At 46.1% G+C, this 22,582-nt stretch overlaps 3 protein-coding genes and 1 pseudogene across 3 annotated transcripts; all 4 read right to left on the minus strand.

The window, feature by feature from the left end:
• Positions 1-1,381: 1,381 nt before the first annotated feature.
• Positions 1,382-1,854, minus strand: LOC109773418 (thioredoxin-like protein YLS8; annotated as a pseudogene).
• A 1,173-nt stretch (positions 1,855-3,027) lies between these two features.
• On the minus strand, positions 3,028-5,349 carry LOC109773417 (thioredoxin-like protein YLS8). The gene is made up of 2 exons (XM_020332108.4): positions 5,067-5,349; positions 3,028-3,547 (listed from the first exon to the last, which is right to left on the minus strand). The coding sequence occupies exons 1-2, from the start codon at positions 5,184-5,186 to the stop codon at positions 3,239-3,241; spliced, it is 429 nt and encodes a 142-aa protein (XP_020187697.1). The 5' UTR covers positions 5,187-5,349; the 3' UTR covers positions 3,028-3,238.
• A 3,032-nt stretch (positions 5,350-8,381) lies between these two features.
• LOC109773419 (lipoyl synthase 2, chloroplastic) lies at positions 8,382-11,174 on the minus strand. Its single transcript, XM_020332110.4, has 7 exons — positions 10,617-11,174; positions 10,333-10,514; positions 10,166-10,256; positions 9,933-10,090; positions 9,470-9,641; positions 9,234-9,344; positions 8,382-8,934 (listed from the first exon to the last, which is right to left on the minus strand). Exons 1-7 carry the CDS (start codon positions 10,932-10,934, stop codon positions 8,851-8,853), a joined length of 1,116 nt encoding a protein of 371 aa, XP_020187699.1. The 5' UTR covers positions 10,935-11,174; the 3' UTR covers positions 8,382-8,850.
• Positions 11,175-11,849: 675 nt separating this feature from the next.
• LOC109773420 (protein PAT1 homolog 1) lies at positions 11,850-17,842 on the minus strand. Its single transcript, XM_020332111.4, has 5 exons — positions 17,597-17,842; positions 17,179-17,348; positions 15,211-15,267; positions 14,475-14,544; positions 11,850-14,255 (listed from the first exon to the last, which is right to left on the minus strand). Exons 1-5 carry the CDS (start codon positions 17,661-17,663, stop codon positions 12,175-12,177), a joined length of 2,445 nt encoding a protein of 814 aa, XP_020187700.1. The 5' UTR covers positions 17,664-17,842; the 3' UTR covers positions 11,850-12,174.
• Between the last annotated feature and the right edge of the window lie 4,740 nt (positions 17,843-22,582).

Consider the following 22,582-nt stretch of genomic DNA (forward strand, 5'->3'; position numbering starts at 1 on the left):
CAGGACCAGAGGACGGATTCTTTGGTGGAGCGGTGCGGCATCTCACTCATTGATGGCGACGGGTCTCAGCGGCATGGCGCTGTGGTGACTCTGCGTCCGATGCGCGGAGATGGACTCGCGCAGGAGGGTGACGCGATCTGGCGTCGAGGTGGCGTCGACGGCAGCTAGACCGGGCAAGGTAGATGCAGCAGTACAGCTCTGAAGATGGATTGGTGGCAGGTGGCTGCGGCGGCCTCAGACCCGGCAGGCGTCCTGGTTGAGGAGTGCGCCGAACTGGTAGGTGACCCATACCCGGCAGGCGTCCTGGATGGGATCTCAGGTTTGAGATGTTAGGTTTGGCTGCGAGGTCTGTTTGGTATTAGGCCCAGACTATCAGCATCCCTTCATCACTTGGATAGGAGTAGCGACACTTTTGTTGCCTAGACGGTGGCTTCAGTCTTACTGTTGTATGACTTTATAAGGTCTTGTGTGAATAATTAATAAAGTGGTTGCATGCATCGTCCAGATGCAGAGGCCGGGGGTCCTCCTCCATTTTTTAAAAAAATATACTGGTCTAATGACAGATGACTGATGAGATGTTCCCTTGTCTGAAGTGCTCCCACTTCTCCAACACCAGAATTCCCAGACCATGAACCCGGAACCTGAAAGCTGGTAGCTGAAGACTTTTTGTAGCATCATGAAGCTATGTGAGGTTAGGCTGAACCAAAAAAAAGAGAAGAAAAAAAGAAGACCAGGTTCAGACTTGCTCATTTCACCTGATTAATCAGGTGTTGATGTGACGACCCAAGTTGTCACGGAGCGTTTCATCACTACGAGGTCTCATATGGGAGGCTCGAACTCTCGAGCTCCGGTCTATGACAGCTACGCGCTAGCCAACTGCGCCACCACCGCTATGGTGTCCTAGCGGCGAAACAAACATTCTTGTTAGCACCGACAGATCCATGCAAATCATGGACGGCTCCTCTTTCTTGATTCTTTAAGCAAGTGCATTGGGTTTAACGCTGCCTACATGGCGAAAATTCAAGGGATAGCTTTATCTCGCCAATTCACGTTCAGTTAAGCTCCCTGATGGACGGCCAGATGAGGTTTCAGATTATTATCTCCGGACCATACTGATCACTTGATTATTGTTATCTATACTGGCATACAACTTTTCAAACTTACTCTGCAGTCACATAGCATCACATCACTACGCAGGACCAAGAGTACATACATCACTCACAATTGAAACCAAGAACAAGGGGGGAAATGGAGCCTACAACTCTAATAATGCAAGAGGCCTGCGATTTTCGTTCAACTGAATATCAACCTGCTTCAGCGAGCAGTAACATTCTACCAGCATGACAATTCGAGCCCTTGGTTCAGCCATGCGCACACACAGTTTAAACCAAAGATCTGTTTTATCAGCCATACAAATAGGCAACAGGCCCTGTTTCCAAGGGCTACAAGTTCATGAAATGACGATATTCAAGATACAGATACATAGTTACGCGACACTTTCAGAGTTGACCGACATTACATCAAGGGCTACAGCGTAAGTACTGGCATTTCGAAGAACAGAGCGGACTACACACTGCCAGGCAAAGATACCTCAGTAACAGTATTTGGTGGAGTAATCCTTGGGCGGCCTTTACGAGCTCCTCTGTAGACAGTTTCTTTCACTGCCCAGTCAAATCTTGTTGTTTCCTGTCCCAAGATCAATCATGATGTGCTTGTTGCGGAAGAAGAACATCACCGTCGACGGGTCATACAGCTCGTACATGGTGTTGAAGTCAGGAACCTCCGTGATGTCGACGAGGTAGATCACCGCAAAGTTTTTATGGTCTCAGCCACCCCTGACAGCACCTCATTCATCTAAACATGAACAAGCAGATAGTCAGAAACTTGTAATGAAGTCAACAACATACAACCATGCTAGATTGATGTAGAACCAAAGCCTGCTAAACAATTAAACTGCAAGTCTGCAATCTAAGACATTTTATTACCCATCGCTTAACTTCCTCCGACTATAATGGCTAGTTCTACTTCAACTCAATCAAGCAACCAGTTGTAAACTACTACAAATATATATATATATATGTGAAACACAGCAAAGTATAAAAGTGAGTTGCAACCTAGCTCTCAGTACACATAGAAGCTTCACTTCAACAAAAAGAGACATCCAAAATCATCCCACTTCTACCCTACTCCAAATTGACCAACTAACTTCTGAGACTATGAGCCTATGATAATGGAAAGGCTGAATGCAAAATCTCTTGTAAGATGTGTGGATATTACTACATATGAGCATTAAGAGCATTAGGTCCCATATTAATCCTCTAAGTAGCAGCCCTGCCCAGTACACCAAAACAGCAGCTAAGCTATTTATATTAACGCTATCATAACCAGATCATTAACAAAGCTAACCATTTAACATAAAGATAAACAGATCATGGAAGCACTCCAATGTGCAAGAAACCATCCATGAGTAGCAATAGCAACCTCATGTAATATAACTACAGATATCCAGACTTACTAGATTGATTTAGAACCAAAGCCTGATAAAATTGAAAGTTCAACCTGCAGTAACAAAAGGACTTCAGAGATGGATTATTTTGCACAACACAATGAAACAAGTTGCTGAATGGAAAAAAAAGAGAAGCACAAATGACTCAATTTCCACATGATTATGTGGTGAGGTACATGATGTCATGATGGCTGGTTCTACTTCAACTTAACTAAGGAACCAGCTTGAACTACTACAAATATGTTGCAGGCAGAAAAATGAGAGCAACAATCTAGGTCATTAAAAATTAGAAGCTTTATTTCAAGAAAATCGGAGACACAGGGCCTTCCTCCACTTCTGCTACATATCCAAACTAACCACATATTCTCTCAGGCGCCTGCAGGATGTGTGGATGGTACCTGGGGAGCAGCACAATTGCAAAGCACTAAGAGCATTTGTTTACATATAATCAATCATCCGAGGAGGTAGCAGTGAAGCACTGAGATTCGTAAAGACCTCTGTTCAGCAATTCATACAAATAGTTCACGCCAAATATCACTTTTAGCAGTAATACCAATAGACAGCAGGTCCTGTTTTAAAGGGTTACAGGTTTATGACATGTTGATATTCAAGATACAAATACATAGTTACGACACTTTCAAAGTTGACAGACATTACATCAAGGGTCACACAGCGCATATCACGGAACAGAGCAGGCCACACACTGCACATGAATAGCCAGGCACAGATACCTCAGTAACGGTATTTTGTGGAGTAATCCTTGGGAGCAATCACCAGACCACGCCCCTTACGAGCTCCTCTGTAGACAGTCTCCACAATGTCAACAAACTCTTGCTTGTCTTTCATTGCCCAGTTGATCTTGTTGTTGTTTCCCGTCCCGAGATCAATCATGATGTGCTTGTTGCGGAAGAAGAACATCACCGTTGACGGATCATACAGCTCGTACATGGTGTTGAAGTCAGGAACCTCCGTGATGTCGACGAGGTAGATCACCGCAAAGTTCTTTATGGTCTCAGCCACCCCTGACAGCACCTCGTCCATCTAAACATGAACAAGCAGATAGTCAGAAACTCATAATGAAGTCAACAACATACAACCATGCTAGATTGATGTAGAACCAAAGACTAATAATAAAAAGTTAAACTGCAAGTCTGCAATCAAGAATATAAAACAATTGGCCTTCAATAAAAGAAGAAAAGCACCCATCGCTTAACTTCCTCCGAGTATTAATGGCTAGCTCTACTTCAACAGTTCAACTCAATCAAGCAACCAGTTGAGAACTACTCCAAATATATATGTGAAACGCAGCAAAATATAGAGGTGAGTTCCTACCTAGCTCTCAGTACACATAGAAGCTTTACTTCAACAAAAGGAGACATCCAAAAATCCTCCAACTTCTACCCTACTACAAATCGACCAACTAGCTTCTGACGGTATGAGCCTATGATAATGGAAAGGTTGAATGCAAAATCACTTGTAGGATGTGTGGATAGTACATACGGAGAATTAAGAGCATTTGCTCCCATATTAATCAGCTATGTAGCAGCCCTGCACCAGTATACCAAAACAGCAGTTAAGCTATTTGTATTAACACCATCAATCATAACCAGATCATTAACAAAGCTAACTATTTAACATAAAGATAAACAGATCACGGAAGCACTCCGAGGTGCAAGAAATCATCCAAGAGCAGCAATAGCAACCATGTGTAACATACTACCGATATCCAGACTTACTAGATTGATTTAGAACCAAAACCTGATAAAATTAAAAGGTCAACCTGCAGCCAATAACATAAATAAAAGGACTTCAGAGATGGATTATTTTACACAACCCAATGAAAGAAAGTAAAGCACAAATCACACAATTTCGTCAGAATTATGTGGTGAGGTACATGATGTCAGTACACAATGGCTAGTTCTACCTCAGCTTAACCAAAGAACCAGCTTGAACTACTCCAAATATATTACGGACAGAAAAATATAGATTGTGAGTAACTATCTAGCTCGTTAAAAATTAGAAGCTTTATTTCAAGAAAAACAGAGGCGCATGACTTGCTCCACTTGTGCTACATATCCAAACTAACCAACCACCTATCCTCTCAGGCAATGGAAAGGTGCCTGCAGGATGCGTGCATACTACCTGGGGAGCAGCAAAATTACGAAGCACTAAGAGCACTTGTGAAAATACTATATGAACCATCCAAGCAGCAGTGCTGCGCTGAGATTCCTCAAGACCAAGTTCAGATATCTGCATTACAAAACACATATTGCAACCAATCCTTACCAGAGCTTACTCCTACTAGTAGCTAATCAGCGAAATTGTCACACAAATCAGCATGAGGCAGAATTCCTTCCACGTGTTCCCTAAAACTAAATCTAGCATGGTCTAGCGCGCACGGCGAATCCTGCCCGGTTTTAACAAATCCCCGCCCAATTTCTGACACGAACCCGGCGTGCGGGCACCCCGGACCGAACGGCCTCAAACAATCAAACCAAACAGTTGGATCGAGCGAGAATCAAGAAGAAGTTAGGGTTTGGTTGGGGGGTGGGCACCGTACCTGCATGCACGTCTCGTCCCAGTCGTGGCCGAAGCGGATCATGACCAGCCGCTCCTCCTCGGCGAGGATGGCCTGGTCCACCGCCCAGCCGGAGTGCAGGTGCGGGAGTAGGTAGGACATCTCCGCCCCTCGCCGAGAGTCGAGTCGCCGCCGCCGGAGAGAATAATGTGGAGACGAACAGCCGAGGTGAATCCGCGGCGTGCGCTGGTGCTGGGCGCCTGGGCCTGGTTAAAATAGGGCGGCCTGGCGGAGGTGCCAACTAATCCGAGTCGGCCTGCTACCCCGAGTCGGCCTTGAGGCGGTCCTATTTAAAGAAAGTCACTGCTGGCCTGCTAGCCGAGTCGGCCTTGAGGCGGTCCTGTTTAGTTGGATCGGGAGTCGGAGGGTGGAGTTTTTCCCTTTCCGAGAAAACTTCTAATTTCCTCAAAAAAAAAGAGAAAACTTCTATTTAACAACGGTTAAGATGATTCTCAAAAAAAATCAACGGTTAAGATAAGGTAGTGCAAAGAAAGTCATAAGTAAGAAGTTACATAGCTCGAGATCACACTGAGCTCCCGAATCCAAAAGGGAAATCTAAAAAAATTTGTCCGTTTCACATGCTTAAAAAAAATGTTTTTCACGCATGTGAAACAAACGTCAATGTTTTGTTGCCAAAAAAACAGAGTACGCATACAAACGTCAATGTAATGTCCGTTTCACATTATTTGTTGACAACAAATACATCATTATTTTTCAAAATTTACTGTTCATCCAAGCTCACATGAGCTTATCCTCAAAAAAAAACTCACATGAGCTCCAGCTAAAAAGAGGACTTTTGTAGTTCAATGCAATCCTTAGGATTAGAATCATACAAATTGAACAACATAGGTAGGAACCTTAGGGGGGAATCCTTATAAATTCAATCCTACAAATCAAATTATGTACGATAGGAAATTTTTGTAGGGAAGCAAAAAATCTGCTAAAAATCATATGAATATCCTTGAATCAAAGGGGCAGTGGCGGATGCACAACTAGGGGGGCGTGCCCCCCCCCCCCCCCCCCCCCCCCCCCCCTCCCAACAGTGAAAAAAATTTAAGGGAGGGCTTAGATGAGATTCTTTTAGCATTGTGCACTCCCCAGCAGTTTCTACCTAGCTCCGCCAGTGCAAATAAGCCCTTAGACATGATGGTTGAGAAGTGCAGGTCGTACACCGTGCAATGCATCAGGTGACAATCGTGTGATGGTTGCAGCACAACACAATATCGTTCGATCTGTCTGGTGCAAATCACATGCTTGGACATATTGATAATTGTAACACCCTGGATGCAGCGACGCTAGGAGAAGCGCCGAGACCATGCCAAGGCTAAGCGTGCAACAGCATTACAATAAGAAAAGAAGAGCAGCTGAAGGTGCTAATTGATGAAACTGAAGAAAGTGCAGGCAACACTTGTGCGGGAAAGGTCACTGGATCCAAAGAGAAAGAACAAGATGGTGGGCCCCACAAGTCAAGGAGACCAGCAGCCTCATCCAAGTGATACGCCTCGCGAGGAATGGATCACATACTGACAGTGGGCCATTGTTGTAACTTGTAAGTGTGTGCAAGTTGTAACATAAATGTCTTCGATTCGTCTATTCTCGGCATCAGGTTGGATCATGAAACTGAACCGACGGACCGTGACAGACGGCGTGCCGCTGCGCGGGTTAAGCTAGATTTTTTAAGAATGCAAGCAAGATCCATACATACATCGATGCTGCTCAGGTACTTCTCATCCCCATGTTCCTGTTTTCACTTCCAAGCTAAAAAGGTGGCGGAGTGGACAAGTTTGCACGGGCCTAAAGTGCAAGCTCGAGCTGAAAGATGCTACGAGTGGGTCAATTTGGAGAGAAAACTCATATCTGTATCTTCATTTATAGAGTTGTAGGAGTAGTTAGCAGGAGACAAAAAATACTATATTTCTTTACAGAGGGAGTACTTCACTAGTTTTGGATGGAGGGAGTAGTAATTAATGTTTCATCAACGTGTTGAGAGGATCAGTAACTATGTAATAGTTGGACCTAACGTAAAAGGTCCACTCTCCGCCTTCCCCTTACATCACTCGCTCACTATCGGGCATATCATCTCTCTCGCTCCTCTTTCTTTTTGGCAAAAGCTAGCGCGCGCTCTCTCTCTCTCCCCCTCCCTCCCTCTCCGTTTAGATCACTACAGTAGTGATCTAAACACTCTTATATTAATTTACAGAGTAGTTTTGTACGGTACTCTTCAGGCTTTGCTCTTTGCTTCACTTTTATGTCACTTTTGATCTCATTGTTTCCTTAACTCATGGTTGAGTGCATACGTTCGGTCCTCTTTGAACCCGCATGGGTTTGTTCTTAGAGGGCCTCCCATGCCGTTAAATATGTACTCCCTCCGTTTACAAATATAAGATTGACATGAAGAAAAACAAATACTTTTGTAGCTCATCATTTATTGGCAAGTATAGAAAAATAGATTTGCCAGCTACTTGTTTCATGGCTTTAATTTAAGCTCCATGCAAAGTCGTAGGCAACACCTAGGATAAAAGCATGTCTGAGTCACATGCAGGGAAACTTGCCACGTGTGGTTCTTGACACTGTTATTAGAGAATTTTAGAAATTATCGGAATCCGGGGAAGAAAATATGGCAGGGAACAAATTTCTTATGATTGTGAACTGGATAAATATCCTTGGAAGCTAATCCCCTGGAAAGTGCGGTAGTAGCATCCAAATGTACAAATGTTGTGGCAGGGCCGGTCAAATCAAGAGAGGGAATGTGATGATTGGGGTTTTGAATAAGATAACCTTTGCATTTTAGATTTGGGTCTTTTTTGTATTTCAAAATAATGAAGAAGTCAAATAAGAGGTGTTCAACTTTTTATGATTCTGGCATAGAGCTATTTTGCCACTCAGGGTTTTATTTGAAATCCAAACTGAAATGCCTCAACTTGACAAATTGGCGGGCTCTGGCAGGACAATTGATTATATTCCCCAATTCATAACTACTCCCTCCGTTCCTAAATACTTATAAGTCTTTTTAGAGATTCCAATACAAACTACATACGGATGTATATAGACATATTTTAGAATGTAGATTCACTCATTTTGCTCCGTATGTAGTCCGCATTGGAATCTTTAAAAAGACTTATATTTAAGAACAGAGGGAGTACAAAAGTAAGAGGTCAGAAATCTTGGTATCCAAAGGTCCCTAAAGGGCATTCATTGCTTGCTCCTTTTGGATATTTCAATATGGACTACATTCGGGCTGAAATGAGTGAACAAACACACTAAAACATGTCTATATGCATCCGATTCAGAAAAAAGTACCAGCAAAAAAATAGAACATATTATATTTGTGAACAGAGTGAGTACTCACTTTGCAAGTCGCTGGCACACACCAGTGCAAGTGCAATAAATATTTCAGTTTAGGCACGTAATGGCAACTCTAAACTCTAAAGGAACTCCAGCAGACATGCCAAAACACACAGTGTTTCAGAAAAAATCAGGACACCACTATATATAGCACTATAAATCATAGAGAAAGCAGCAGATGCAACATCTGCCGGATTTCCATACAGGCACACAACTATCTGTCTAAGCAAGTGATACAAACAAAAATATTCGGCACGCGCCAGAGTGCCCAGAGAAATTGAATATCAGGTGTAAGCAATCATAAAACTGACAGGCGTCAAACTTTGAAGGATCAACATTGCCCTACGCTCTGGAGGCCTCAGAATTAACTCTTCCTGTGTAAAACTCTGGCACAGGATAGAATGGACTGGCGGGAATCAGACTACGATGCAGATACAAGCTGGGCCTTTTTCTGTCTGACAAAATTTTGGACAAATATCTCCCCCGCGCGGTAAGACGACCGGACCTGAAAAAGTACGAGAATACAAAAGTGAGTTCCTGTAGTTTGCTAACAGCAGCAACCACAAAACTGCGTACGATTCCACCACCAATAACTAACAAGACAAGGGCTAGCTTTTTCTTTTGTGTGGTTTCACAAGCTGGATAGCAGAGAGGCATGTTTTATCGAGGATGCAAAACAACAACAGTTTCCCTGTCTGGGTGAGTGGGCATTGGTAAAAGTTTTGTCTTCTTTATATAAACACTGGTATTCCTTGTCTCAAATATTATTATCTAAGAACATAACCAGCTATATGCAATGCTTACCAGAGGTCCGCTAGCAACATACACAAATCCTAAAGATTCTCCATACTCCTTCCAGAAATCAAACTTCTCAGGAGTCACATATTCTCTGACTCTCAAATGTCTTTCTGTTGGCTGTATAATCAAGGAGATATGGGTGTTACAGCATTTACAAAGGCAGCAGGGTAATATTATAAACTAAAAGGTACACTGTAAAGTCAATAAATATTCTCCTCAAATAAAAGGGCTAAACATCAAACCTGTAAGTATTGTCCCAAGGTCAGAATGTCAACGTCAATGGCCCTCAAGTCAGCCATGGTTTGCTTTATCTCCTCATCTGTCTCACCAAGACCAAGCATGATCGAGGACTTAGTCACCATGCCCTTTTTGCAAGCCTTTGCTTGCTTCAGAACCCCTAAGCTCTGATCATATCTGTACAGATAACAGACTGGAAATAAGGAAACAGTTACACCGCCAGATGCTAGTATGATGACATTAGTGATTTCCCTTCTGTGATTGCTTCTAAAATTATCAGAGAAGATGCAGGTTTTGAAATTACAGGTGTCATGTGACCAAATCATAGAGTACTGTAAATGAGTGTGACGAACTCAGAGGAGGGTATTGACGATATAGTGATTTAGAGGACTCTCCTAGTTAGTATGCACAATGGTGGGGGCACAATAGACTGAGCAACATACAGAAGAAGTCAGAGAAGTGCATTACCCTGCTCGGGGATCTCTAACTATTCTCTGCATACTCCTCACAGTTTCGATGTTGTGCGCATACACATCTAGACCAGAGTTTGCCAGAGACGCAACTGCCTCCAGGTCGCCTCGAAAATCCGAAGTTAGACACTCCACCAATATCGTAGGCTTCAACTCCTGATCAGAAGACCCAAAACTATCACATGGTAGATTCACTAACTTAATCAGCAAGCTAAGGCGTCAGGGACGAACCTTGAGAGCCCTGACTGTTTCGGCGAAATGGCCACTTCCACCATCAGGGATGTCATCTCTGTCCACACTTGTCAACACAACATAGTCCACTCTGCAAAGAACAGCATTCCTCAGATCACATCATCTTATCGAGTTCTTAACATGCCGATAACTGTCAGCGATGGTACCCCCAACTCGCAATCGCGATGGCTGTTTTCAGAGGCTCGAGGGCGTCGGGCGGCGGAGGCTTGTTACTGGTCTTGACGGCGCAGAACCGACAGCCCCGGGTGCAGGTGTCGCCGAGGAGCATGATGGTCGCGGTGGCGATGCCGTCCCCTTCTCCGCCGGCGCCGCCGCCTCCGTTCCAGCACTGCGGCAGCAGCAGGCAAACCATCACCAAATCGCTGAAAGCATTCACCCGGGCCACGAACACGGCGGCTCCGTGGCAAGAGGATTGATTGGCTCTACCTACCTCTCCGATGTTGGGGCACTGGGCCTCGACGCAGACGGTGTTGAGCTTGAGCTCGCCGAGCGACTCCCTGAGCCGGGCGTACTTGTCCCCCTGCGCCGCCCGCTGCCGCAGCCACGCCGGCTTCCTCGCGTCCGGGTCCCTCCCCGTGAACGGCGTCGGCGGGGCCCATCCCGACGCCGCCGACGACGACGACGCAGGCTCGCCGTGGCATCTCACCGCCGGCGCCGGCCGGGGCCGGGCGAGGAACCTCGCGCCCGCGGAGCCCCGCGCCAAGGGGGGCGGGGGCGGGGGCGGAGGCCGGGCGAGCGAGCTCTGCATTGTGGCGCGCGGAGGGATCGAGGCCGGCTGGATTGAACCCTAGGGCGCCATCGCTGCCGCTGTGTAGCGCGGCGCGGGGGCGATGGTTCCGAAGCGGGGGGGAGAGGGCTCTTGGCTGTGACGGATTTGCCCCTGAGATCTGCTGCCTGGGAGGCGGGTGATGGGGAGGGTAGGATGGGTACTTCGCGGGAAGACGGCGATCGCACCAAAGCCTCGCCGTGTTTTTAACTGAATGAACACAGGCTGAGTAGTGGTTGGTAAGCAGTTTTTGACCTTGTGTGGTGGTGGGTGCGATGGTGGCAACACCGTGCCGTGTTGGACGCCGGCGTGGCGGGTGGGGAGAAGGCGACGGCGGCTCTGCGTCGAGCTCCGGGGGAGCTCGCCGGCCGGACCAGAGGACGAAGGTTTCGGTGACGGTGACAAAATCCGACTGCGGTCGAGACTTCACCTGTGAGTAGTAGCCTGCTGTTGCTGTCAAAGTTCATGCCATCTTCAGTCATTTGCTCTGCCTGCACATGATAACAGCGTGCCAAATTCACCTGTACATACAAATTTCCAGGAACAAAAGCCCGGTTTTGCAGCGCAAAGCGAAAGAAGTTCGCCCCGTACATACAAATTCCCAGGAACAAAAGCCCGATTTTGCAGCGCAAAGCGAAAGAGCATAACGCTAGATGAAAAAATGATGCAACAATAGGAAATGAGAGGAGACGCAAATCATAACCAAGCTTACAAATAAGAGACCTCACACACATATGTGTAACCATCTCATATCTCACCAATGCATATAGATAGAGCAGACAGAGCTTCAACACTGCCACCACTCACACAAGAAACAAGATCCCCCACCCCACCCCACCCCTCCACCACCAAGAAGCAAACACAAGACAGTCTGTAGAAACTCTACTTGCACAGCCATTGCCACCCCACACCACCTTGTTTTTCACCGGGAGAAAATAAGGGTTAAAACTAGGTTTCCATCTGGTCCATCACTGCACAGTTACAACACAGGGTACATACATGGACAATCTGTCATGGATATATAGCCATCAGGCGGGGAATCATACACCCACCTGAAGAAGAATGCTGGTTCTATTAAATTAACCTCGATCCTAGTCACAGCCTCAGGAACGCTAACTTTCGACACGGAGCCAACGGAACTTCTCCAAGCTCACACATCTTGCGAAGCAGGAAGCGTGTCTATCTGTAATCACCATCTGAAAGACAAGCAGCACATGTACTTTTAACCGGGAACAGGTTTGGAAGTAGTAGAATGCCCGCCCCTAGCGCCGGAGTGGTTGTAGCCGATCACGGGCATGGATTTCCGAGCAAAGTCAAGAAGCATCTGGCGTTGTTCTTCGCTGGTGTGCGGAAGGCTTGCACGCAGTAGCTCGACGGGCATCTCCCTGCTGACGGCTTTCGAGGCTTCAGGTCCAGCCATTGAGTTGGATCCCTGCATGCTGAACCTCTGCAGAATGCTCCCGTACTTGCTGTCGCAGTATTTCGTCAGAAGCCCAAAGAAGGCATCGAACGACGCCTGCCAAAGCGAACGGGTTGACCTGCTGTAGTTGGCTGCAGAATGGGGGTCGGCCAGTAGCTCAGTTGCTCTGTCCAGTACTGATTTGATGATTAGAGCAGCACCATCACCAGCTGAGCTGCCAAGAGGGCGGAGAGGTGGCTGTTGCGATGAGCAGACAACAGCGGCGAGGCAGGCGCTAAGGGCACTGAGCTCCATGTGATGCACGCAGGAGGACACGGTCTTGGCAAGACTAACTGTTGTTTCTGCAGCACCAGAATCTGACGGCAAACCCCCAAACAAGCTCCTAAGATGCCGAAAGATAGCCATGCAAACTATGCGGGTCAGCTCACTTCCAGGGGCAAGAAGTCGGAGATACCGTGCCAAGAGCTTGCGTCCTTTAGGGAGAGAAACAATGCGGAGAAAAATAAGGTCATCCGTCGGGGCCAATCCAGATGAATTGCCAGGTTTGTTGGGGCCAAAAGGGTCGACAAGCTCAAGTGATGTAGCTAAGCCTTCAAGGAGGACCTGCCGCCTTCGCCTCAGTTGGAAGCTGCTGTCCTGTGCCTGGCTAGACTGTAACACACGGTCAATATCATTTACATCTAGAAGAAGACATATACCATCCTCAACGGTAATTCTGGCTGCCAGCATTGGCTCTTTCTCCAGTGGCCTCGTAGATGACTTGTGACCATCACCAGATGCAGGAATATCAACTTCAAGAAGAGGGCGAGGCCTACGTATGGAAGAGAATGACACTCTTCCAAGAGAATCAACCTTCAGGTATGAATGCTGATCACCACCAGACCTAGACTTTGAGTGGGAGTCTTTTATTGACGCGGGGGAGAAATTCACCTTCTTCTGAGAATTGACAGATCTTTTGGCTATACAAGCTTGGTGGTAGTAGTCATCGACGTAAGGATCACTGCTGTGACTGCCAGAGTGCTGCATTCTTAAAATAGTATCAATCTCTTCGGATGACATATACTTTGATCTGAATTTTGTTCCTCCAGTGTCAACATTCTGGCTAGCTGTATCAGATTGTTGTTGAGAAAAGCGTATACTGTGTTTTCCTCTTCCTGACCTTGATCTCTTGTCCCTTGGTGAAGGCACACTAGGAATATGATCAAACCTGCCTATTATCTCTGGGGAATGATGGTGATACAAGTGAGGCTGCATGTTTAGGTAATTGTGATGAGGCGGTTGAACTAGTGACAACCTCTGCTGCTGCTGTTGCTGCTGAGAAAATAGCAAAGAAGACATTGAACTGCCCGGAAAAGATAGTTGTTGCTGCAATAAACTGGGCTGTAGATTAAGATGCTCAAAAGCATGCGAACCAGCTTGATTTGGCCATTCGTTTTGCAGCAAGTTGTTTGCGTATAGATCTGCAGAAGTGTAAGACATGCTTCGCCCCAACCGCAGTCCATGAGGTAGACCAGTCATGTTATATGGAGAACCAGTAAGTGACGAACTTGGAGAACCCATTTGGTAACCAGCACCAGGTGATGGAATGCTCGAGTGCCGCGTAAGACCTTGTGCAGGATAAGATAATCCACCACCACCTGGTGGAGGATAGGATGTAAATGAAGGAGATCTATGTCCCAGAATAGGTTCACTGGAGCGGTGTTGTAGTGGCTCCAGGGGATAGGATGATGTTCGGCTCAATGGTTTTGACTCTCCAAACTGAGGCAAATACTGTGGCTGTGGACACAATTGTTTGCTGTCTTGAAATTCATCGCTGTCCAGTATATCATGATCCACCCAATTCGAGAACTCTGCTTCCTGGGCCCAGTCGGTAGTCAAAGAACCTAAAGAAACACGATATTTAGCTCCGGAATACAGAAATGAAAATCTGGACATGTATATGGACAATATTTAGGGTTTGATTATCATCTTCCATATTAAACATGTCTAAATAAGGTGGCCAGCGCAATGTTAAGTATATCTATGTTTAGACTACATGTAACATGAAGAAACTTTTCCAATATCAAGCTTCAGTAGTAACTGGGGGCAGAAATGCAACTTACTTTCCCTGGAAATTGATCGTCTATCACCAATAACACCAGGATTCCTTGTTCCACCAATACTTCGGTTCAACTGAAGACAAGACATTTTTTTTCAGTAAGCAGTCCATGAGAAATAAAAAGGGGAAAACATTAGGTGGCCCATGAAAGGGCCTATACTCAGTTTTAACTCACAAGGCTCAAAGATCTTGACAATGTACTATACCTATCCCATTTATTTTTAACATATTAGTACATTTCAACTTTGGTATTTAGATATGTAAGAATGCAATCCGGATTCATGCCATATTTTGAACTTGAGTGACCGATTAAATCTGGGCATATGGTGTGTTTTATCCACTTATATATGAATGGCTAAAACTAGAACTTGTGTGACCGATTAAAAAAATGTGTTTTATCCACTTATCCTTAGCATATAATAACTCAGAGTACTCCAAAGTCATTTTCAGGATTGCATAATTTGACACAATAGATCATCTTTTTCACAATATATTAGTTGACCATATATTATGCTCAACGTCTTATAATACTTTACAGAGGGAGTATTTTAGAAAGACTCATGAAATAGTACAGGAAAATAACTGCATTGAGCATGAAGTAATAAGCCTTCAAGAGCATAAAGGGTCATCCTGGACATACTAAATCGTTTGAAACTACAGATAATTCAATATATTATAACCATAGGTATGAAATATAAGACCACCAACTGAAGTAATCAAGTTAGATATAGGCTGCTAACCTTTGCGAATGTGCTTGCAAGATCATCAATTTCAGACAAGTTACTCATGCAATCAATCTGCAAAAACATAAGAACAAGACAAATTTTCATCATGAAAAATAGAGGGAACATGACTACAGGAGTCAAAAGAAAGCAAGGCTGAAAGAAGAGCGACCAAAGTTACACAGTAGGCAGGAAAAAACTTGCAGAATAAGGAAATCTAGAAATGATTTATGAAGCAAATTGGCAACGTTAAACATGAAAGTGGTGGAAATTGAGCTACTTCAGAATGTAATGTCGAAGGTTTGATAGGTCAGTCCTATATCATTATACTTGCTACGAAAGTCTATATTGGGCGATCAACTACAAAGAAAGAAAATAAAGCATTTTGATCTCCAGACAAGCCTAGTAGCTACAGATTCTTCATTCCAGTATAATAGCTACAGCCTATAGGCCTACGCACTTATAGGCACTGACTAGAAGTAAAAACAGTTAGGCAGAATACGCTCGCATTTGCATCATGAAATACTGCAAGGTGTCACCTAAAGTTCCATACCAAGTAGCAATCACTTTAAGTTGCACCTGGTTACCAGATCTGCTCAATAAATGGATATGGGTACTCAAATCTAAGTCCAGATGGCAAAAACACTGATGGTGTTTGTGTATGTGGTGGGACATAGTGCAGAAGAAAGAGAAAGCTTGTACCAACACCCCTCAAAGGTCAACATTCCAGAGAAAAATAACTTATTGATTACTAAGTCCTAATTCCACGGCGAAACACATTTCAGCTACAGAGCAATGGAAGCTGAAACTAAACAACAGGAAGGCAGCTAACAGAAGGAATTTTATTTGATCCAAAGACGCATCCTACCATCACGTCCCTTTCCTGATGACAACAGCTCAATTTACATTTCTCAGTACTGAGATATTATTATAAAGAACGCTCATAGTTGACAATAAATCCTCCATGTTCTAAAAATACACTTTTGTTCAATCAAGTCCTAACCAATAAAAAGACACAAAAAATATGATGGTTATAACACTTATGGATGCAATTTACTATATGTTTTCTTATCATCTTAAGTATTAAGTCAAGATGTATCCCCCTCTAAGACTAGAGTAAAAAGGACGGAGCTATCATCCTACTGCAGAAAAGAGCACCCACTCATGAGTCATGACTCATCCAAAAGTAGCAATCACCAATAAACACGGTCAGGACTGTGCGAAACATGCAATGCACATAATTTCACAGCTTTCAAACATTAGCAAACACCAATACACAAAGAGAACTTTAGGAAGCATGCAGCAGTGCAGCACACAATCAATAGCAACAGGGAAGCCGGCTTCGCGGGATACTACCATCACGTCTTTTACAGCTGACAATAGCCCAATTTACATTTCTCAGTACTGAGTTATTATTATAAAAGAATGCTCATAGTTGACAATATACCCTCCATTTTCTAAGAGAACAATTTTGCTCAATCGAGTCCTAACCAGTTAGAAACACACACAAAAATGATTTTCTTAGGTACATTTTGTGGAGATCATAACGCTTAGGGACACAATTTACTACTCCCTCCGTCCGGAAATACTTGTCGGAGGGACTATGTTTTCTTATCACATTAAATCAGATGCAATCCCCTCCAAAACTAGAGGGGCAGTTCTCTTGACCTATTGCATCCAAAGTACACAATTCCTCCTTACAAGAACAAAAACAAAAGGCAAAAATCGAATGTACTACCGCCGACCAGTACGTCCAAAAACAACAAGCTATCATCCTGCTGCATAAAAGAGTATCCACTCAGACTCATCCAACAGTGGCAAGCACCAACAAACAGAGTCAGGACCGTGCGAAACATGCAATGCACATAATTTCACAGCTTTCGAACAGTAGCACGCACCAACACAAAAATCAGGGCTCTACGAAGCATGCAGCACGCAATCGATAGCAACAGCGGAAGCCGGATACAAAGTCGGTGAGAGCCGCACCTCTTCCCCCACAGGAGACAGCTGGTATGCCCCATCATCGTGCCCACCGAAGCCGCCGCCATAGCCGCTGTCCAGGCCGACGTCATCCGCCATGCTGCCGCCGAGCTCCAGCCCCTCCAGCGGCGCCTTGCCGAAGAAGGAGTACTGCCCCGAGTCGAAGCGCGAGCTCTCTGCAGAGGAAGCAACAAAGAAAAACACATAAATCTCCATTGGTGCCACGCGAAAACGAGAGAATCTGCCCAGGCCGCGCGCGAGGGACGCGAAATTCAGCGGAAGCACGCGGAGAAGCGCCGTCTGCGGCACGGATTCGACGGTAAGGCCGCTGAGTTGCGAGCCCAGGCAGGCGGATCAAACTCAGCAAACTACAGCCCACCAGAACATCACTGGGCAGCGCCGCAGCGGAAGGAATCGCAATCACCTGCGGTGGAGGCCGACGAGGATGAGCCACCGCCGCTGCCGCCGGCGTCCGCCCGGAGGCCCCTCATCGCAGGCAGGGAGCGGGCGGCGCTGCTAGGGTTTGGATTCCGGGGGCGGGCACGCGCTTGGGTTTTGGATCTGGGGGAGCTGCGAGGCGGAGAGGGGTACAGCCGAGGAAAGCTCGCTCAGTAGACGCGCCTTGGCTGCTTTACTTCCCTCCCCTTCTCTCTTGGCCTTGGACTCGACAATAATCTTTAAAAATATAAGCCGAAAATGATAGTTCCAGCATTATTTATATTTATTGATAGATATAGATAGATAGATATTGATATATGGCGTGCTGGTGTGGAGAAAGTTGCTGCTGGATGGCACCAGAAAAAACTGACGGAGTGATTACAGTGATGAGAGGAGACTTTGGCTTGGCGTGTGTGCTACTCCATCTGCCCCTTTTATGGCTCCTTTCCGCGCGTTGATGCGGCGACGTACCTCATGCCTCCATTCAAATAGTGTAAAGCTTTTTCTCTTGGCCTTGCTTGCTTTGCCGCTCGCTTATGATCATTTGCCATGTTAATGGCGCCCTTTCTGTTGGTAACAACTAACAACTGGCAGAACATGATGGTACTATTTCATTGGCCCAGAGCTAGGTGTGTGCAATGGTTGTAGAAAAGGTTTTGCTGAGCATATATTCCCAAAGCAAAACTTATAGAGCATGGTCTCACATACACCAGTCATCATCATCATTTGTGTTGTCGGATGAAAGCAAGGGCCCGTTTGGAAAGTGGCAGGCAACCTTGGATGAACTTTGCATAAATTTGGTGCCCTCACAAATTTGAAATTATTTAGTTGTGTGTACAAGTGAATTTAAGTTGCCAATAGAAACTCAAAGGAGGTTGCTCTCACGCTCTCTGTGCTGAAAATCATTGAAAACCACGAAAGCAACACTCTAATTGAGTCGACTTCTCTCTCAGTATCTCCCCACTTTCTTATCCCGTCATCGGTCCCCGGATCAAGTGATAGTGGTACCATCACCATCCCCAACCATTCGACCATCTCTCTGTGTGTGTATGTGTGTGTGTGTGTGTCATGCGTTCATGTGAGACTGAGCTCCCACTATCAGCCTGAACTCGCCATTGGACACATCAATTCCTTTTAGACCTAATATTTTAAAAACCTGTTGAAACTGGTGAGCTATGAGGTCTGATCCTCTTGAAATATTGTTTAGCCAAAATAATGTTTTGGCCCATTCCACTGCTCGTCGTTGTCGCGATGGATCTGTCGGAGCCCATCACGAGGTTCGTCGCCATGACGGACCCAGAGAAGTTGGACGGCAAGAGCATCACATGAAGGAGAGGGCGAAGAAGAAGGTGCAAATGTCCGCTCAAATAGGAGCTCCTCCTCCACAGCGGATCATCATGTCGATGCTGCCCTGACCCACCTAGTACAAGAAGTCGTACTACTTTGCTGCCTAGCAGTATATTTAGCCTGACACACAACAATCGCCACAACACTCTGCCGCTTCATTCAACTCTGGCCACCCTCCACCGTACACCATTGACTTCAACAGTGATTACGTGTTCACTGAGTCGTCGATGCTCGCCCGGTCGCGGTTGTTGTCCGAGGACCCTCGTCCGGCGATGTCCGGTCACTATCTTGCGGAATGCCTCTCCAAGATCAACGGCAGCCACCGACGAGGCGATGATAAACATGATCAACAACAGCGGCAACCGTGAGGACAGGCAAGTCGATGACAACTACTCACCATAATTGGAGCAAGATACGCCGACGGACACCCAACAGTCATATGTGCCCAATGCAGACGCAAATAAGAAGGGGTGATTGTCATACTCGAGCAAGAGGATGAATTGTTGTCTTTGGAGCGGTTGGGCACAAGTGTTGATCCTCTTCAAGGCACGGAGCAAAAAGGGCTCGGCTTTTTGGCAAAGTGTGCACGATTGGTTTCATGAGAAAAAGCATTGCACCTCGGCAACAAGGAATTGATCAATGATCGAAATCCGAAGTCGCTAAGCACCAACGATACACCATTCAAGAGGTCGTCAACAAAGCATTGTAGTGTACATATGAAAAACTAGTGGCCAAGTAGCGCGTCACTCCTCGATCTCGTAAGTTTTGCATTGTTCATGGAAATCCAAAAGAAAAATATCCAACTCGAGGAGAGCGGACAGGTTTAGCTTGTTCATGGAAATCCAAAAGAAAAATATCCAACTCAAGGAGAGCAAGCTTGCGACCAGGCAAGCTTGTGAGTAGCAATGATCTTGTATGTGAAGGACGAAGATTTGGATTACGATGCGGGCTGGTTTGTTCAGGACTTGCACGGTATGATCGCACGCTTTGTGCAAAGGAGGGGGGAGCGCCAGAAGGTGAAGCTTTTTGCTCGGACAATTGGTTCTTTTGCTTTTGGGTTTGATAGTTGTAAAAACCTTGTTGCACATCCGATGCTTTTGATAGTAATTGCATTTGTTTGCAACTATTTAAATATACGGTCGAATTGCTATTGATATAGACAATTTGACAAAGAGAGAATGTCGGACAAGTATGGAAAATTTGGGAGACGTCGGTTGGATGGCTTCCGTCAGATCAGATGTTTGTGAACACATTTGGACGCGTATGCCAACATTTTAGAAGATCTGTTAGGTGATCTCCGTTGGACATGCCCTCATACTCCTCCCATTCTCTCTTCTTTCTTGACCAGCATGGCATATGGGTGGCCAAGGGTGCGTGTGTCGGTGGGGAGTGTTGGCGGGGGTAGGGCCCAAAGAGGGAATATGAGTAGTGTGGTGTTGTAGAAAGTGCCACAAATTAATATATACTCTCTTCTTCTCAAAATAAGTGTCTCAACTTAAGTATATAACTTTGTACTAAAGTTAGTATAAGTTGAGACACGTGTTTAGTACTCCCCCTTCCATAATGTAATGTGTATACATATTTTCAAAAGTCAAACCTTATAAACTTTGACCATATTTATAGAGAAATACACATATATTTAGAATACAAAATGCATATCACTAGAGACATTATGAGTTATATTTCATATATGTGTATGTGTGTGTAGTTTGTTTAGTTTGACTTATCAGAAATCTATGTTCTCTACATTATGGAACGAAGGGAGTATGGCATAAAACGGATGTCACCAGATTTGTCTTAAAAAAGTTAAGGGCATCTCCAATGTGGATCACCAAATTTTCACTCCCAAATATCCACGGACATGACCGGACGTGTCCCAAACATATGACCTAGTGTTGGCCATCGAACGTGATCACCAAATGCCCCTCCCATTTTAAACAACATGAACATGAAATACATATGAAATTTAACAAAGTATGTTATATTACATGCAAAACAGCAAAATTTAACAAATTCGACGTAAAATAAACTAAAACTAATCTAAACCAGGCTAAGTGGCTAAGTAGTGGATGGTGACCTCGTAGGCATGGCCTCCGAGGCCACAGCACCACCCTGGTCGTTCGCACTGTCGTCGTCGTCACACCATTTTAGGAAGGCGCACCAGGCTTTGCGGCATCCTTCCCCAGCCGCGGATTCACACTTATGAAATAGACGCTCCACCTCCTCCGCCTCGCGCCGCCTCTCATCGACTCGTTGGTGGACTGTGCGCTCAAACTTGGCCAGCCATACGCGGAGGAGTTGCTCGTTGAGACAACGAGGACACCGGGCGTCAAACTCCACGATGGTCTTGGATAGGATAGATTGAGGGTCCACGCCTCCTCGAGCATGGGTCTGCAAGCACACAGACTGGCGATACCTGGGTCTTCGCGAATGCGACCGACTGGTGCGCCTGACGCCGCTCTCGACGTGCCTCTGCCCTCTGCCTCAGAGATGCATTTTTGCGCCCGATGATGACGACACGTCGTGTGAGCCGCCTCCTTGGATGTAGTAGTCGAATAGTCGATGCAACGCTACTGCTTTGGGGTGGGGGGGGGGGGGGACAGAGCCCGCTCCTGCTTACAGGTGTCGGACGCCATTGAGTGTCATGGTGGTGGCCTGGTGGGGACGGTTGCACGTGGACACCACAGTTGCGTCTGTACAATGCGGTTGCAGACGACCGCGTCGAACCGTGGTTGATCAACGAGCAACGCAACATGATCTCCATGTGTCATGCGAACTCATCGTCCATTGCCGCTAGGGTAGCTTCTCCTCCTCCACGTTCGAAACCGGCTCATCCTTCATGGCGGACGGAGCCGAGGATGGAGATGGGCCCGGTGATCGCGGCTGGCACCGCGAACTAGCCGGAGTCCTGGCGCGGCGGAGGCTGGTCGAAGCGATAACCATCTACCAGCCACCACACCTGGGTCTTCTTGGCGCCAGTCTTCTTGCCCATCACTGTGACCGGTGGTGGGGAGTGCTGTGTGTGCGGTGGCTTTGGGAGGGGGAGTGCGCGGATAGGGTTTGGGGGCGTCCAGCTGGCCGGTTTTAAGAGTTGGAGTAGGCTTCTTGAGTGACGTGCCGACGTGATTACTGGTACGCAACAAGCCAGTCAAGCAGTGTGAATGCGTGAAGGGTTCTATAGTTGGTCAAAGGGGGTTTTGGGGTAGGTCCGGGGTGTCGGAGTTTGACGTGGCGGACGTCCGAAGTCCCCTAGAGCTACCCCCGATTTGGAGCCGACCTCGGAGATTTGAACGTCTAGACTAGTTCAACCTGTTTTGTGATCCGCATTGGATGGCTAAAAGTGTCCAGACCGTCCAGTGTGAACATTCGCGGGAGTTTTGGTCATCCGCGTGGAGATGCCCCAAGGCCTTCAGCTTTATGCTGAATGGCGACATAAAGATGGCATTTCTCAGTAATGCTGAATGGCCACATAAAGATGACATTTCTCAGTAGGGACAGAGCCCGCTCCTGCTTATGGGGTGTCGGACGCCATTGAGTGTCATGGTGGTGGCCTGGTGGGGACGGTTGCACGTGGACACCGCAGTTGCGTATGTACAATGCGGTTGCAGACGACCGCGTCGAACCG

The sequence above is a fragment of the Aegilops tauschii genome, chromosome 1 (genome assembly GCF_002575655.3).
Source record: "Aegilops tauschii subsp. strangulata cultivar AL8/78 chromosome 1, Aet v6.0, whole genome shotgun sequence".
Classification (NCBI taxonomy): Eukaryota; Viridiplantae; Streptophyta; class Magnoliopsida; order Poales; family Poaceae; genus Aegilops; species Aegilops tauschii.